Source organism: Mytilus californianus, unplaced genomic scaffold (genome assembly GCF_021869535.1).
Source record: "Mytilus californianus isolate M0D057914Y unplaced genomic scaffold, xbMytCali1.0.p SCAF_6, whole genome shotgun sequence".
In the NCBI taxonomy this organism is placed as follows: Eukaryota; Metazoa; Mollusca; class Bivalvia; order Mytilida; family Mytilidae; genus Mytilus; species Mytilus californianus.
Window position 1 is genome coordinate 57,244,480 of NW_026262712.1, and position 18,766 is coordinate 57,263,245.

General features: G+C 31.3%; 2 protein-coding genes across 2 annotated transcripts in view; one reads left to right on the forward strand and one right to left on the reverse strand.

Moving 5' to 3' along the window:
* LOC127705669 (PHD and RING finger domain-containing protein 1-like) overlaps positions 1-18,766 on the reverse strand; it is a 290,389-nt gene that overhangs the window by 137,132 nt on the left and 134,491 nt on the right. The window lies entirely within an intron of this gene.
* LOC127705706 (protein pitchfork-like) lies at positions 5-17,101 on the forward strand. Its single transcript, XM_052210084.1, has 6 exons — positions 5-131; positions 5,068-5,216; positions 6,477-6,575; positions 8,797-8,933; positions 10,311-10,437; positions 15,117-17,101. The coding sequence occupies exons 1-6, from the start codon at positions 125-127 to the stop codon at positions 15,183-15,185; spliced, it is 588 nt and encodes a 195-aa protein (XP_052066044.1). The 5' UTR covers positions 5-124; the 3' UTR covers positions 15,186-17,101.

Sequence of the window (18,766 nt, forward strand, 5' to 3'; positions counted from 1 at the left end):
CATGCGCATTTGCATAGCAACACTGATGCCAGTACTGTGCAAATAATAAGAAATATCACATGAAATACTACACAGATTTTATTGATATATTAACATTAATCTGGTGTACAAATAACCAATAATCATGGAAGGTAACACACTTTAGTTAAAAGTTAAATAAATGCATTAAACAAGTAAAATGTTGACTGACAATGTTAACCTGTTTTCAACTTAAATTCAAGAGACGTATTTTCACTTTTATGTAAATTTGTCTACCATTACTTAAAATCACACAAGTTTCCCGTAAAATATTGTATCACAATTAAAAAAAAAATGATGTCATAATCATGCAATAAGTGATTGTTGCATGATGTCAAAGTTAATTTCCCAAGCAAGCTGAATTTTAATGTGCGTATTGTTATGCGTTTACTTTTCTACATTGGCTAGAGGTATAGGGGGAGGGTTGAGATCTCATAAACATGTTTAACCCCGCTGCATTTTTGCGCCTGTCCCAAGTCAGGAGCCTCTAGCCTTTGTTAGTCTTGTATTATTTTTAATTTTAGTTTCTTGTGTACAATTTGGAGTTTAGTATGGCGTTCATTATCACTGAACTAGTATATATATTTGTTTAGGGGCCAGCTGAAGGACGCCTCCGGGTGCGGGAATTTCTTGCTGCATTGAAGACCTGTTGGTGACCTTCTGCTGTTGTCTGTTCTATGGTCGGGTTGTTGTCTCTTTGACACATTCCCCATTTCCATTCTCAATTTTATCATGTCATTATATGCTACATGTACTTTGGAATTTGCAACACCTGAGTCTTGACCCCAGATTTTGCGAACCTGGGTTGGTTTCACCTAAAATCACATTCGCTTCACACCCTACATATTCTCATCCTTTTTCAAAGGTTTTGTTTTGAATATTGTTTAAATCATGTTTCTTACATACATGTATATATGCTATTATAAAAACCGGTATTAATGCCAATTTTTTTTTATTGTTTTTAAATAGTGACTGTCTAAAAATGTAAACAGGTTTCCCTTAGTGTTCTGTGAATTATTTTGACGAAATGAAGAATAAATATTGCCATGATGATCAAATACCAAGTTCACTCATGTAAGATAAATTTGTAAAAGAGAGGCAGAAGATATCAAACAGCTCGTCACAATGAAATTGCATTGTGTGAAACCTCTGCTCGTCAACTTGCCAAAGGCGAGTAAGAAACGAATATGGCAAGTGATATAAAATACTTCAACTGGCAAGGAAAAAAAAATTCTATGGCCAGTTGAAGTATTTTGACAGTTGTCAGTCAGGCCTTATATTGTCAAAGGATCCTGAATTTTTAGAATGTTGAACTAATTTCAATGTGCTGTGTTACTAGAAATGATATTACTAGCTCCTAAACAGTTTATTTATCGTGATTGGCAAACTAAAACATTATTATGATGACCCAGGGATCATGCTAGCAGGCGACAAAGTCGCTTTCCTGTACGTCACTTCACTTTCCCCCACCGCCAAAAGCGAAATCTAGTCGCCCTGTTGTTCATGATACTCGCTTACATCATCGGCAATATTTACCAAGTCGATGAAACAGCAATTTTTCATTAAAAAGTAAAGAAATTCAAAGACATAAACGATTTATTTTCTTTAGAAAAGAGGTTAAAGCATTGATTTTAAAGTTGGTTGCATGTTATTTTCATAATGTCAATTTTTTTATCACTTCTGGGTGGTACTTGTTACTCGAGAGCGTACATCAAATCATTCTTACTTTCAGCAAAATAAGTTTGTTACTTCATTAGAACGTGATGAAATTTGCCTGAAGTAAATTTGTTATCCATATATTGCACTAAAAACGTCATATTCCTTTTCAAATAGCGTGTCAAACATCGTTTATTTATTGTAAATTTTCTTCGTCCGCCATTAAAATTATTGGGCAAATTATTGTACAACTACGGATCGGAGTTGGGATTCATTTTCATTATGATGAATTTAATTGGTAATTATGGTTGCAAACTCCATTGGAAATTTGAATTGAGATTATGACCATATCTTGAGGGAAAGAATTATTTTTTTTGAAAAGGGGGGGGGGGGCAATTTTTTTTCATTTCAGATTTCAGAAATCAAAAAAGAAAATTTCTTCAAATATTATTTTTTTTTTGCAAAAAAAGGGAGGGGTATAGTGTATTGCACAAAAGCAAAAATAAGGGGGGGGGTCAATTCACAACAGCATAGTGTATTGCACAAAAGCAAAAAATTGAATATAAATTCAAATCATATAAAAAATTCTAAGTTCTTTGACTACAGTTATTCTGTGTCAGAAACCTATTATGTTTTCAAATATTTAATTACAATCCAAATTCAGACCTGTATTAAGCACGAATATTGTGTCCATTTTTGCCCCAACTGTTCAGGGTTGGACCTCTGCAGTCGTATCCAGCTGTGCTCAGTGAAGCATTTTATTGATACTTTTCTGAATGGTCAACAAGTTCAATCTGGAGGCATTTATGAAATAGTAATGTCAAAATGGAATAGTTTTTAAGGCTAAATAATTTTTAAAACAAACAAAAGGAACTAAATAAAAAAGCAAAACCAGAAACTAAACATAAAAAGGCCCTTGGTGCAGAACAATGTAATTATTCATGTTTTTTTAAATAAAAAATGTAATAATTATAGTAGAAAAGGCTGATCAATAACTCCAGCACTTTTACTAAGATTTATCCATAATCATTGGAATAAGGAAGTCTGGTTATGACAAAAAAATAAATTTTGACTTGTCAGTTGTGGTTAAAATGTATTTGAAACCCCTGTTCTAAGGTAATCACAAGATAAGTTGACTGCTCCCTTATATAACTGAGACTACTATACATGTAAATAGTAATTTAAATAGTCAAGTTACCAGTTATAAATTAAAATAATGTACATAAGTACATACATTTAGTTAGTTGAATGGAATAATATGTTTTAATAATTATGTATGAAAAAGATGGCAAGTCCCAAAAGTAAATCACTCGCCAAGCTGGCCAGTGGAATTTCAATTTGCGATTTGAAAGAAAAGCTATAGTTATAAAAACAATCATGATTTTCAAACACATAATAATACCAAATTAGCTTTGTAAATACCAATTAACAGTAATCATAAATAATTAACATTTAAGAATTAATCATCTAATCACAAAAAACAATAATTATTAATTTCATTCAGAAAATTTATGAATTTTGTTCATGAAAATATAAATATTTGGATATATAAATCTATAGAAAAGACCATCTAGTAATTAAACCTGTATTTGAAATTAAAAAAAGGGTGTGAACTTCATGTAGGGGGGCGAATGTGTAGGGTGCAAACATACTAGATTTTGCGACACTTGAATTATTTATGTCCTACAACAACCACTTTTGCATTGTTGCGTCAGATATTATGATGTAAAGAGTATTACAGGAATGACTGTGATGGCCAGTAATGGCAAATAGCAATAAGGTGAATTCAGCGTGGTTTAATTGAATACGTAAAAATACACACTATATGTCAACAGATGAATTATCCATTGAAAAAAGTAAAATTTGTAGAAACGTTGCATGCAAATCAACATCCACAAAAGTTAAAATATGTCGCAGTCGTCCATTCCTTACAAAATGTATAGTAAGCATGGACTATCAGTCAGGGGTACTACTTGTACAAGTAATTTTTATTTACTTGAAGAAGTAAATATTAATATACTTATATAAGTAAATTTGTAGGATACTTATACAAGTGTATTTTATTTACTTCTATAGGTAAAAAAAAATTGGCTTATTTATGTCCCTTAGACATTCAGATTTTTTTACTTACATGTATACAGGTAAAAAAGTCATCCTATCTTCTTTTCTTGAATTCTTAGGACTTCTTTAGAATTCTTAATTGTCTGTCCTTTGCATATGTCTTTACTAATCATTTAAGTGTACATGTAATTTCATGGACAATGAAAATCTCATTTGTCTGTTATCTTCAGAACACTGCACATTTACAAGCCCTCAAGGGGCAATTTTTGAAGGCCTTGCGCAAATACTTAAGATCTTTGCGCATGCAATCAGTTTCTTTGTTGAATTAATGAGATGAAACATTGAACTCTAATAAAAAATTATGAGCTAACCTGAGAAAAATTGTTAAAGGCATGTTTTTACATCTCAAAACTTGAGAATTTTTGTGGGAATGTAAAAAAAAATACTTATACAAGTAATTTTTTTAGAAAAATAAGGGGAGATTATTCAAACATTATAATTAACTTATATAAGTATATTTTATTTACTTCTTCAAGTAAATAAAGATTACTTGTACAAGTAGTACCCCTGACTGACTATTGTCAAATTGTTTTAAAAATGTGGAGAAATTAAAACAAAAATAATTATGGATGAAATTTAGTGATTCTTCATTACAGAATTTTGGGTTGTTTAGCAATTATTTAACATTGTGGAAATCAGGCAATACATAATATCACAGGCTGCATGGAAGAAAGTGATTCCACTGTGTAATGTTTCAAATACTTATTTTTGCAAAAGTAAAACTAAAATGTACATTTAAACGATTTAGAATCTTATTATTAAACTTTGGAGATGCATCATTGGCTTCATGACTGAGGGCTGAATAAAAAATTAATTGTTTTACCAAATTTCAAAGAGAAACAATTTCTGTTTTAAAACTTGCTATCTTCAACTGAATATGCAAACATACTCAATGTTGGTCCTGTTGTATTAAATTAATATATAATGAAAAGTTTAATTATACCTTAAAATCACAAAGATGCCAAGTCAGCTTATTATTATTCTGTCAGGGTTTAATCAAATCGTCTATCAACTATGATCTTAATTAATCCTCACCAAAATACTTTAGAGATGATTAAAAAGACAATGTTTTTTGTATTCTTTGTTGTGTTTATTGAACTTAAGTGCATTTGACCTCAGAAGAACTATTTTTGTTGACTATATGCACTTTTCTTACAAAATTATAATCAAGAATTAACTTTTTAGTTAATACTGTCATTTGTAAACATTTTTTAATATTGATAATCATAAAAATGAAATTGTAAAATTTCATGTATTTGATTTATATTTTAGTAGACAAAAAACCAACAAAAATTTCATTCATGACTACTCTGGATAGAGAGCTGTTCCCAATCAAAATGCCTAGGAATCGTTTTGGGAATGAAATAGCACCTTTAAGAGGAGCACCACACAGAGGCCCTGGTTGTTATGAGAATGAGGAAGTAAGTTTTTTTTTACTTTGCTACATGCACGTTCTTCTGTACATGTATCAACAAAGGTATTTTTAATTAAATCCCATTTTTTTGTCCTGTACATGCATGCTTTGGAAAATGTAACCTACATTTTGTAGAGTACTTTAGATTCAGAAAAATTGTTATTACAGGAATTGACTCTTACTTTCAAAATTTAGAATTAAAAAAAGTCACATTGAAAGCAATAAACAATTAGCATGAAATTGTAAAAACTTTCAACATTTTGGGACCTCAGGTGCCATATATTTAGCCTTCAACATTTCCTTTCAAGATTGCTGATTTGCATATGTATATATAAATATAAAAAGATGAATTTGAATAGAAAAAAAAATGATACTGTAGCAAGTAGTTGCAATATTCATGATATTATAATGAAGATTTTTCTTTGATTTCATATTATAGATAAAAAAAACATTAACTACATCAACGTTTACCCTGTAACCTGTATGAGAATTTTTTTCATATATAAAATTGATCTACCAGTTTGACTTTAATTTTTACTTTTACAGCTTTTACATCTTGCTGAGCACATGCAGTTAATAATTTCCAACTAAGGTCAAATTAAAGGTTGCATGCATATATACATGTATGGATCTAAATGAGGTCTCAAATTATTGTCTTGCAAGTCCATTTAGCACTATGTACCATCAATGTTTTTGGATTTTTATTTTGATGAAATATTTTAATCAAACTGATTTCTTATAATGAATCATTATTATAATATTCAGTGAATTTTCTTCCTTGTAAATGTTTAAAGTCCAAAACAAAACATACTTTTTATTGTTATGCGTTTACTTTTCTACATTGGCTAGAGGTATAGGGGGAGGGTTGAGATCTCATAAACATGTTTAACCCCGCCACATTTTTGCGCCTGTCCCAAGTCAGGAGCCTCTAGCCTTTGTTAGTCTTGTATTATTTTTAATTTTAGTTTCTTGTGTACAATTTGGAGTTTAGTATGGCGTTCATTATCACTGAACTAGTATATATATTTGTTTAGGGGCCAGATGAAGGACGCCTCCGGGTGCGGGAATTTCTCGCTGCATTGAAGACCTGTTGGTGGCCTTCTGCTGTTGTCTGTTCTGTGGTCGGGTTGTTGTCTCTTTGACACATTCCCCATTTCCATTCTCAATTTTATTTATTTATTTCAACTTATATTGTAAAACTTGTAGCTTAAATGTTCCTTTAAAGATTACTTTTATATTTTTTAATGATTGTCCACTTTTATTGTAGAAAACCAATTTTATTTACCAAGTCGACACAAAGCTTTTAAGCAACAAAGGTTATTCAATGGGAGCTAGAACAGGACCTAGGATACGGAGAGATTATGTGGTAAGTTGGTTAAAATGGTTCTAAAGAAAGAAGTTGGTTCACTAACAATTAATTTTGGCCCTAAACATCTTAAATTTTTCACTGTGTTAATGTGTTAAAAATTTGATGAAAACATATATCTTAAAATGTCCAATTGTTTCAGCTTAAATCGATTTTCACCAAAATTGCATCGTAAGTTTAGGGGAATTTTGTTATAACCGTTCTTTTGCAGAATTCTGCAAATTTTATGACAGTTTTCTGAAAAATTAAAAGTGGCGTCACCCTTCGCCCACAAATATTTTTGCTGATATATATTCTTTGTATACCATATTCTTTAATTCTCAAAAAAAAATTTCAATTAGCAAGGGCGGCGCCACATATAAAATAATGAAAAAGGTGGAAACAATGTACAAATTTCTAGGAACATAGACAAAATGAAATCTATTCCTATTTCAGACTTATAAAATTTATGGATATGAACCAGATATACAATTTTTATTATTGTCTCGCCTTGACAGAGTCAAAAAGCGAGACATAGTTATGCCTTTTCCGGCGGCGGTGACGGCGTCATCAATGTATTAGTTTGTGATTAGGTCTAGTTTATGGTGAACCACTAATGGTAGGTCAATGATATTTGGTATGCAGTTGTATTAGCATTGGCACATTTCATTACCATGGAGATTATTTGGCCCCACCCCCTCAGTCATGGTCTATTGACTTTTAAACTTGTTTAGTTTACATGTATTAGTTTGTAATTAGGTCAGTTTATGGGCAACCACTAGTGGCAGGTCAATGATATATAGCATGCAGTTGAATAAGCATTGGCACATCTAATTTCAATAGAAATTATTTGGCCCCGCCCCCTCAGTTATTGTTCATTGACTTTGAATATTTTTTATAACTTTCATGTTAAAGAATTGCTATTTTTATTTCAACACTTGCATTTTACTATCAAAATAACAAAAAGGCCAGACATATCTCTGTGTTAACAGTTTATCATACTTTTAAGCAGAATGCATTTAAAAACGTTAACACATACACAGAAGTTTTACTTAAATAATTGAATTTAAAAAAAAAACACCTTTACTGGGCCGTTTATATTGGTTCCTGGCTATACTTTTATAAATTATTTAGAAAATAACACTTTTGAAAACCAGTAATTGATTGAGATGAGAGATCTTACAGCCGATTTCATTGAGTGTGTAGGCAAAGGTAATATCTTTGTTTAGCTTGCTTGTTAGCTGAACCGTGAAGTCATTATTAGGTCAGGTATACTACCCTCCTTTCGAAGTAGCCTAGTCCAACAGACAGATACATTGGTTATCTGTCGGACTAGTCTACTCTTAAAGGAGGGTAGTTTACCTAACCTAATAATGACTTCACGGTTCAGCTAGCAAGCAAGCTAACCAAAGATATTACCTTTGCCTACACACTCAATGAAATCGGCTGTAAACTGGATAAAACACTACAGTCTGGAAGTAAATTGTTTCTTTGATGGTTACTCACACTTAAACAGTTGATCAGAATAGGTTCTGTTTTTGCCATTAATGAAGTTCAACTGAATATATACTTCCCATGTCATTACCAAGATAAGCAGTATTATGTAAATTTTTGCACTCTTACGTTTGTGTAGTTACATGTTGACCAGATTTAAGGTCTGGTTTAAATCTCAATCTTTAACATTATCATGATTATACATGGTCCTGTGATGGAGTGTTTGTCTCAAGTGTGGGTGGTTGTGGGTTGGATACTGGGTCAGGTCAAACAAAAGACTTGAAAATTGATAATTGCTGGTTCCTTTTCCCCCTATAAAGCATACAGCATTTAGGAGTGACAGCAAAGACTGGTTGATTGGACATAATTAGGTGATTGGATAGGATGACATTTTTTCTTGCAGACTTTAATCACCTTGTAAACTAGCACATTAAAAATCCCCAAAATCGAATTGCTTTAGACTTAGTTCAAAGCAGGGTTCATATATATACTTCTCATTAACATGTTCTCAACCTGAAAAAGAGATGGGAAAGATACCAAAGGGACATTCAAACTCATACGTCTAAAACAAACTCACAATGCCATGGCAAAAAACGAAAAAACTGACTATGCATTTAATTTGCCACTGGACATTAAAAAACTATCCAGCATCATCATCTTATCTCCTTAAATTTAGATTATTATATTTTTATTATATCAGAAATGAACTTTTTGATACATTGTAATTCAGTTATATGTATTTTTTTAGTTTAGAACACCTTGTCCAACAAGCTACCAGAAAAACAACACAGATCTACAAACATTTGAAACAGATAACAAACCATTTTTAGTAGGAGCAGACAGATTTCCAATATACAAAAGAGATATTGTAGATGTATTACCAGGGTAGGTTTATACAGACTCTCTTCTGGGTATTCTTTTCTGAAGATATCCAGACTTCTTAAATATTGTTAGATTATAATTTTCGCAATTTGTTCATTTTCATTAATGTGGCAATTAAGAGAAAATTGTGAATATGATTCGCATAAAATCATTATAAGATTAAACACATTTTCTAGAGGTTATTGATGTGTAAAATGGGACAATGCACTAAAAAATTCTTAAGGGTTCTGCGGAACCCAGTGTCTCGGCTTCTTTTGCTGTTAGTCGCAAGCTCAACAAAAATGGGGAAATAATTATTAAAAATTTTCCTCTAGATACTATCTTTTGAATGTAAGAAGCTTCTGTTCAAGTTTGGTAAGAATCCAGGATGGTTTATGAATCTAATAAATATTTTTTAAACTTTAACTGCAGACTGTATGTAATGTTAACGGAAGAAAAACTAAGTCCATTTATAAGTAATATACGAAAAAACAGGAATTTTATTTACAAAATTTCCTTCTAGATACTAGCTTTTGATCATAAACAAGCTTCTGTCCAAGTATGGTACAAATCCAGTATAGTTTAAGAAAGTTATTTAAATTTTGAAAACTTTAACCACAGAGTGAATGTAATGTTAACTGGCAGAAAAACTAAGTCCATTTATGAGTAAAATACCGATTAACAGGATTTTTTTTTTACAAAATTTACTTCTGGATACTATCTTATGATCATTAACAAGCTTCTGTCCAAGTTTGGTAGAAATCCAGGATAGTTTAAGAAAGTTATTAAAATTTGAAAAACTTTAACCACAGAGTGAATGTTTGTGGCTGCCGCCGCCGACGCCGTGGGATCCCAATGTCTCGCTTATGCGACAAAAGTCACAGACTCGACAAAAAGACTTTTATTCAGTTTATAAGTGCATTGTCCAATTTAAAACATGAATAATCAGTAGTATGTGTCCTATCCTCAACCCAAACATTGTTTTTTTTTTCTTTAAATTTCACCTTTCATAGCATGGAACCCAATCATTCCTTTTGTGTGTAATAAAATGTTACCAATTTTTATTGATAAGTTCATCTTTTATTTTCCAAAGAAAAGTTTTCCTTTATACAATCTATATTCAAATGTTAAAATTGTATTTCTAAAAAATAAGTGACCTGTATTAGTTACTTGAATTTTGAATTTGTAAACATTTAACATACTTTGAGGAAAATTGAAGAAAATATATCAAATATTGAACCTTGGTTAAATTGTGTGTGATTAGTTGATTTTATTTTAAAGTTATTATGAATTTTAGTTATATATGGTAAAAAAGTTACACTTGCTAAAGCATCTGTCATGTATTACTTTTTATATCACTAGTACTGTCAATGTGTTATGAATTCAATTTTATATCCTCAGGGCTGGGACGTATGAACATGAAATACCAAAAAACAGAAAAGTTCAGTGGCATCAATCATTTGGCGGAACACCTATCTTAATGCCCTCAATTACCGTACAGAGTACAATCAACAAAAATACAGATAAGGTAACAAGTTGCTTTTTTAAAAAAACTGAAAAAGTGTTATCTTGGCCATATGTGTGGAGGATAATATTTTCTTTTTATTGTAAATCATTACAATTTTGGCATGTTGAGAGAAGTGTTAAATTTAAAGCAAGGAGAGAAAAAAAAAAGATTCCCAGACGTATAATTTCTTAAAGAATAATAATAATTCAAAACATAATAAGTAATGAGGCATTGTGAACTGGTCAGCTAGGAGGACACATTAATGTTCATTACCGACCAATCATCAATAAGTGTAACTCTCTGGCGAGAGATACTTACTTGATCTAATTATAAATATAAAAAAGAAGATGTGGTAGGCTTGCCAATGACACAACTCTCCACAAAAGACCAAATGACACAGAAATTTACAACTATAGGTCACCGTACGGCCTTCAACAATGACCGCATAGTCAGCTATAAAAGGCCCCGAAATGACAAATGTAAAACAATTCAAACGAGAAAACTAACGGCCTAATTTATGTACAAAAAATGAATGAAAACCAAATATGTAACACATCAACAAACGACAACCACTGAATTACAGGCTCCTGACTTGGGACAGGCACATACATACAGAATGTGGCGGGGTTAAACGTGTTAGCGGGATCCCAACCCTCCCCTAACCTGGGACAGTTGTGTAACAGTACAACATAAGAACGAACTATAAAAATCAGTTGAAAAAGGCTTAACTCATCAGATGGATACAAACAGTAATACTACACAGAGTGGATGTGGCCGGGTACTTGTATATCCCAACAACAAATAGACACTAAAGACTGAGAGTACTAGCAGTTACTGACAGCTAGTTCAAAGCCACTAACAACTAATTAAAAAATTCATGCATCTAAGACTAAATTATCAATTAGTACACATCCAATTATTGAAGAGTCATAACTTTTACATTCAAGATACAAAAAAAATCATTAATAAAATAGTCACAAGAGGTAAAAAAGTATGCATTCTTATTGCCTATGATGTACGTCAATTTACACAAATATGATCATTGACAATTTAGAAGATATTGTTATCAATGCATTAGAATTTATTGACACACAGGAGAATATACTTTAAAGATTCTCAACAAAATAGATTTGACTGTATTTGTTAAATTAATTCTAAGAAACAATGAATTTGAGTTTAATGGACTGTTATACAAACACATTATAGGAGCGTACCAACCAGGCTTATTAATTTGTACTCATTAAAATCTTAGATACGTTCCAATGGAGAGAAAACATCAAATTACACTATCAATAGGGATGACGGTTTTATGGTCTTCACAGGCAAATTAGAGCAAGTTGAAGACTTCTTTAACCTTGCAAACAAAATTGACCATCTACTTAAGTTCTAATATGAGGTGTCGACATCTAGTATGGCCTATTTAGAGGGTGGTAAAGGGTTATTTTCGTGCAACGTTTTCAGCCATTTTATTTCACATGTTTTCGTGTTTCGACGTTTTATTGTCAAGCCTGCGACTTTTGTTGCAGAAAGCTCGACATAGGGATAGTGATCCGGCGGCGGTGGCGGCGTTTGCTAACTTCTTAAAAGCTTTATATTTTAGAAGCTAGAAGACCTGGATGCTTCATACTTTGTATATAGATGCCTTATGTTACGAAGTTTCCGTCTGTCATATGTCCATTGTCCTTGACCTCATTTTCATGGTTCAGTGACTACTTGAAAAAAAAGTCAACATTTTTTGTAATGTTAATTTCTTTCTTATTATGAGTAATAGGATAACTATATTTAGTATGTGCGTACCTTGCAAGGTCCTCATGCCCGTCAGACAATTTTCATTTGTCCTCGGCCTCATTTCATGGATCAGTGAACAAGGTTAAGTTTTCGCGGTCAAGTCCATATATCAGATACTATAAGCAGTAGGTCTACTATATTTGGTATATGGAATAATTGTAAGGTGTACATGTCCAACTGGTAGGTGTCATCTGACCTTGACCTTATTTTCATGTTTCAGTGGTCAAAGTTAAGTTTTTGAGTTTTGGTCTTTTTTTCTGATACTATATGCAATAGGTCAACTATATTTGGTGTATGGAAATATTTTATGATGTGCATGTCAGTCTCGCAGGTTTTATTTGACCTTGACCTCATTTTCACGGTTCATTTCTCAGTGTTAAGGGTTTGTGTTTTGGTCTGTTTTTCTTCAACTATAAGCAATAGATTAACTATATTTGTTGTATGGAAGGATTGTAAGGTGTATATGTCTGTCTGGCAGGTATCATCTGACCTTGACCTCATTTTCATGGTTCATTGGTCAATGTTAAGTTTTAATGGTTTAAAGTTTGTTTCTTAGATACTATAAGCAATAGGTCAACTATATTTAATGCATAAATTGATTGTAAGGTGTACATGTCTGCCTGGCATGGTTCATCTGACCTTGACCTCATTTCATGGTTCATTGGTCAATGTTAAGTTTTCTTGGTTAAGACTGTTTCTTAGAAACTATAAGCAATAGGTCAACTATGTTTGGTTTATTGAATGATTGTAAGGTGTACATGTATTTCTCGTTTGGTTTATCTGACCTTGACCTCATTTTCTTGGATCATGTTAAGTTTATGTGTTACTTGTAGTAAAGCTTTATATTTAGGACTATCAACATAAAATCAATGGTTAGTAAAGAAGGCGAGACATTTCAGTGTGTGCACTCTTGTTTATCGTTTTCTGGTGTTTGGTTCGATGTGGGTGCTTCATGTTTTCCCTTAATTATTTTCCGTGTTTCATGTCGGTTCTATTATTTTCTCGTGCTTGTCCCGCATTTGATTAAAACGTAAACCGGGACTAAAATTCAAAGTCAGCCCAAATATTGTTTTAAATTATAAACTAATTAACTGGTACCAAGATATTTATTAATAGCCTATTGTATTACTATGATAAATGGGATGCAACTAACGGACGCTAAAAGGTGACCACATGCAGGGTCGCCATGTCCATTTTTAATGACTGCATGATCTCCAAGAACGGCTGAGTAATAACTTTTGGTACTTTTTTCCTTAATAGTTACGATTTTATTCCTTGGCTTCGTTTTTCCAGAGTGTTTTGTTTTCCATGCAACGTTTTTGCGATTTGTTATTTCACATGTTTCCGTGTTCAGACCCTCCCTTTTACCACCCTCTATTTAGATACCGAAGTGTACAAAAATGAACGATTCCATAATAATGGAATTCTTGATGTTAAGTCACATATATTAAAAACACAGAAACGTATCAATATTTACCAATCACTAGTGCACTTCCAAAATACACATAAATTTAAGAGCATTACAGTGTGTGAATAATATAAGAAATTTCTACTTCTACCACTAAGTGACCACCGTCATTTGGTTGACTATCCTGTCACTGTTTGGTGTGCGCTTGCATACTTAACAAGTCCAAAAATGATTTTAACAGAAAGGAAATAATTTGTGCTGTACATAACATTTATACATGGTGCAAATAAAAACATGGGACTTGAAATTTAATGTGCATGCAGTAGTTTCTTGGAGGAGTCAAGACTTTCTGCAGCGGTCACTGAAATAATAGTGACATCAATGAATTAAATAAACATTTAATTAACTTACAAGATAACTTAATTGATAGAGAATACTGTAAAAAGGAAACAGTAAAAGTTGTAAAAATGTATACTAACGAACAGTCTTTATTTTACTTGTTTTATTTTCATTTGAAACAGATTTTTTTTTATCTGATTTGTCAAAATGACAAGTGTGCATAATGATGTTATTGTAGGAAATCAAATCCCAAAGCCCACTAGCTATAACTCATTATGTAGAAACCACAGCACTATTTTAAAATATCTCTCTGTGAATATCTAGACACAGATGTTTGATACCATAGGTCGTTATAATTATATCTTGACCATATAACTTTCACTTGTTTATCAAAGGGTACAACTGTCAACTTTGCTCAAGTCAGTAAACCTTTGCAATGCATAAAATGTAGCTTTACAATAAATATACAAGTTTGAAAAGGATCTATAGATTGTTTATTATCATATATCAGATAAGTGAATTAGTGATCTGTGAAAATTCTTTATTGCCATGTTTTAAATATCTTAGATACACCGTATGGAGGTGCTCTTAATTGCAGGAAGCTAATACAGATAAGATGAATAGGTGTTCCGAATGAACAATAATTTAGCTTCCGAATATTCCTCCATAGACTATATTTCTAACTAATAAATATGTGTGAACCCTAAGGGGTTCACGCAAAAATACAGTGCTATGTTTTAATAGAAGTTTAAGTTTAAGAAGAGTTATCCCCCCTTTGAACAGCACCAATAGTTGATTTTCATATTTCATTTTTAAAAAATCATTCAAACCTTAAATCCTAATACTGTTGACAGAATTCTTTTTATTGTTTATCAATATTCTCTTTATCATTTATATCCTTAAAATTATCATTTGATTGCATGTATGATAAAAATAAGAATTTTTCCTTTAAGGCAACCACACAATTGGACATAAAAAATAAGAATGTTGAATTTTCTAAATTCCCATTTAGATAATTTTATATCAATTGACAACAAAATTTTTGGTTGAGAATTCAATCTTTCGGATTTCAAGCCATTCAATAAAATCCAGATACATTGGTACAACCATTCCATCTAAAATTAAAGTGTTTTATATCTTAATATTTTGTTTTTGTTTTTTTCAGTTGTACAGTACAAAAGAGGAACAGAAATATCACAGAAAACTGGCATACCTGAAGCTGTATTATGATTGAACTCTTCGTAGGACAAAACCAAAACAAATATTTATCATGTCAAAAATGTAATGTTTAATTATGGCTCTTTTGGATAACGGTAACCATGGAAAAGTATATTTCAGAAATGAGAAAACACATTTGTTATTTCTATTTTATTTTGTTAAGTTTTACTTGTACATATGTATTTAGACTTTAAAAGAGACCCGTTTAATTAATTTTAAAACGAACCTGGTTTAGATTTGGTTATTTTAGTACAAAATTGAATTCTGTGATATTTTACAGTCACCATTATTTGGAGAATTGACATGTGATGAATAAATGAGAGTGAGAGATGTTTAGACTACCAGAAAATTGTCAATTAATCGAGGATAATAGAAGATGGATAGGAGTAACCTGTTGAATCAACTGTGTAAGAATCTCAAGTATTATGGGTAATTTCATTGCTCATACACCAAAATTAAAATAATGTTTAGCTATTGGTTACATATTCATTGGTTAAAACATTGTCAACCAATCACATTTGGTTTCTGCTTACCCAGATTGAATGAGATTCTGAAACAGTGAATTGTGGGTATATTAATGAAAAACTGCATGGTTGAACAAGGGAGATAATTAAAGAAAACAAGGGTGTGTGAAATGAAAGTTTGCATGAATGTGAGGTTTTATTGAGTTTTTTTTAATGTGGATGTTTTAGTATTAAGATGATGAAACCATATAAACATTTACTATGTTTTTTATTTTTTTTTAAGATGATACTTTTATCATTATTTTATGCACATTCTTGGACAAGATTTTGTACGTACATGTATATATGCCACTACTATATATATATTATTTGTTTGGCCATTTAAACTAATTTTGTGAAATTATATGTCCAACAATATGTATTCACTAATACATTTCAAACCATATAATCTTTAAACCAGTTTTAAGTGTCAGGTTAAAATTCCAAGCTGAAATTAAAAAAAAAGGATACTGCTCACATTGAAATATTCTCGTCATATTGTATTTTGATTCCTGGAAAAGTTTTAATTACAAATTGAATATTTTGTAAGAAACTGATTAAATGTCAATAGTTTAGGACTTGTCAATCTGATTTTTCTTGCACTTCTATGATGTAGTATGGAGTTATCTCACCTTTTACTGAACTGGTACTATTTTAATGTTTGCAGCTTAATTTTATTCTTAAAGTCATGAAGAAAAAATTATACATTGGCACATATAGAGCATTTAAAAATACCATTGATTATCTAATAACTTATCAGTGGGCGTGTTTGTACTTCTTATAAAAATTTGATTGAATAAGTTTCTATTGTCTAAATTTGAATTTACAATATTAACTAAATCCTATAGTTTTTCAGTAGGGAATGTATGGTACATTGAAATTATGTCAAAATAAAAAAGGTCTTCAAAAACAAGCTTTTAATAAACTAGAAAATATCTCTGTCAGTAGTTTTATGATTGTTCAATTCTACCATGAGAAGTAGGAACTAAGAGTACAATAAAATTGTTGATCTTTAATCAAAAAGTGATCTTAATCAATGGTATTTTCAAACAAGGTATATTCACCATTAAATATTATAAGAAATGTACTTTCAAATATTATATATTAAGAAATATTTACCTCAGCCATATTTTGCTATTTTCATAGAAATTTTTCGTCAGCACAAATACATGTTCTAAATATATTTTCTTATCATATGTGCCACCTTGAAATTTGAAGAAGTTGATAAAGCAAGGCAAAGGTATTTTCCATGTATATCATTAATCTGTAAAGGTCTGTGTAAGGTATAACCTTTTTTTTAACCTTAATTTTAATTTATAAATGATTGCTAATATTAAGTTAAAACTGCAAATAAAACATTAAGTGGTTAATTCCAGGGAAAATATATGATTGTTATATGGTACACATGTGATGAGAATAAAACTTTGACATCATTAAACAAGTATTCTTTTATTTGTGTAGTTTCACATGTAATGCAGATATATTGATATTCTAGCACAGTCTGATTGAAATGAAGGCCCTGTAACTAGCCTACAAGGATCTGACAATGCTTCTTTGAGGCCCCTCATGGGGGTGTCCAAGTAACCACATAATTACAATTTTTTTTGCCATTATAATCACATAATCATTAATTATTATTATAAACAAGATAGTGCTATACAGCCCTAGATTATCAAATAATCAAATAATCATGAAATATTTGGTCTGGTAATCAAATAATCAATATAAAAACAGCCAATTTATCACATAATGAAAAACCCCATGAGGAGGCTCTTCTTTCTACATTTTGTTTTAAAGACCCTTTGGAATCCTCTGGTTTAGTCATAATGATACATACCTTAAAAAATCTGAATACTGAAATTTCATTGGCTGATGTAATAATTACCAGAACAGAAATTAGAACATAGTGTTATTGTCGAGCCTAAGACTTTTGTCGTAGAAAGCTCGACATAGGGATAGTGATCCGGTGGAGGCGGCGTTAGCTAACTTCTTAAAAGCTTTATATTTTAGAAGCTAAAAGACCTGCGGCTCTTTTCACAAAAAATCTTAAGTGTAAAAATGCTCGTAAGTCATACACATTTCAGTATAACTTACGATCAATTTTAATCGTAAGATTTTTTGTGAAAAGAGTAGCTGGACGCTTCATACTTTGTATATAGATGCCTTATGTTAGGAAGTTTCCATCTGTCATATGTCCATTGTCCTTGACCTCATTTTCATGGTTCAGTGACTATTTGAAAAAAAAGTCAACATTTTTTGTAATGTTAATTTCTTTCTAATTATGAGTAATAGGATAACTATATTTAGTATGTGCGTACCTTGCAAGGTCCTCATGCACGTCAGACAATTTTCATTTGACCTCGATCTCATTTCATGGATCAGTGAACAAGGTTAAGTTTTTGTGGTCAACTCCATATATCAGATACTATAAGCAGTAGGTCTACTATATTTGGTTTATGGAATGATTGTAAGGTGTACATGTCCAACTGGTAGGTGTCATCTGACCTTGACCTCATTTTCATGGTTCAGTGGTCAAAGTTAAGTTTTTGAGTTTTGGTCTTTTTTTCTAATACTATATGCAATAGGTCAACTATAAATGGTGTATGGAAATATTTTATGATGTACATGTCAGTCTCACTGGTTTTATTTGACCTTGACCTCCTTTTCACGGTTCATTTCTCAGTGTTAAGTTTTTGTGTTTTGGTCTGTTTTTTTTTCAACTATAAGCAATAGATCAACTATATTTGATGTATGGAAGGATTGTAAGGTGTATATGTGTCTGGCAGGTATCATTTGACATTGACCTCATTTTCATGGTTCATTGGTCAATGTTAAGTTTTCATGCTTAAATTTGTTTCTTAGATACTATAAGCAATAGGTCAACTATATTTAATGCCTAAATTGATTGTAAGATGTACATGTCTGTCTGGCATGGTTCATCTGACCTTGACCTCATTTTCATGGTTTATTGGTCAATGTTAAGTTTTCTTGGTTAAGACTGTTTCTTAGAAACTATAAGCAATAGGTCAACTATGTTTGGTTTATTGAATGATTTTAAGGTGCATGTACATGTATTTCTCGTTTGGTTTATCTG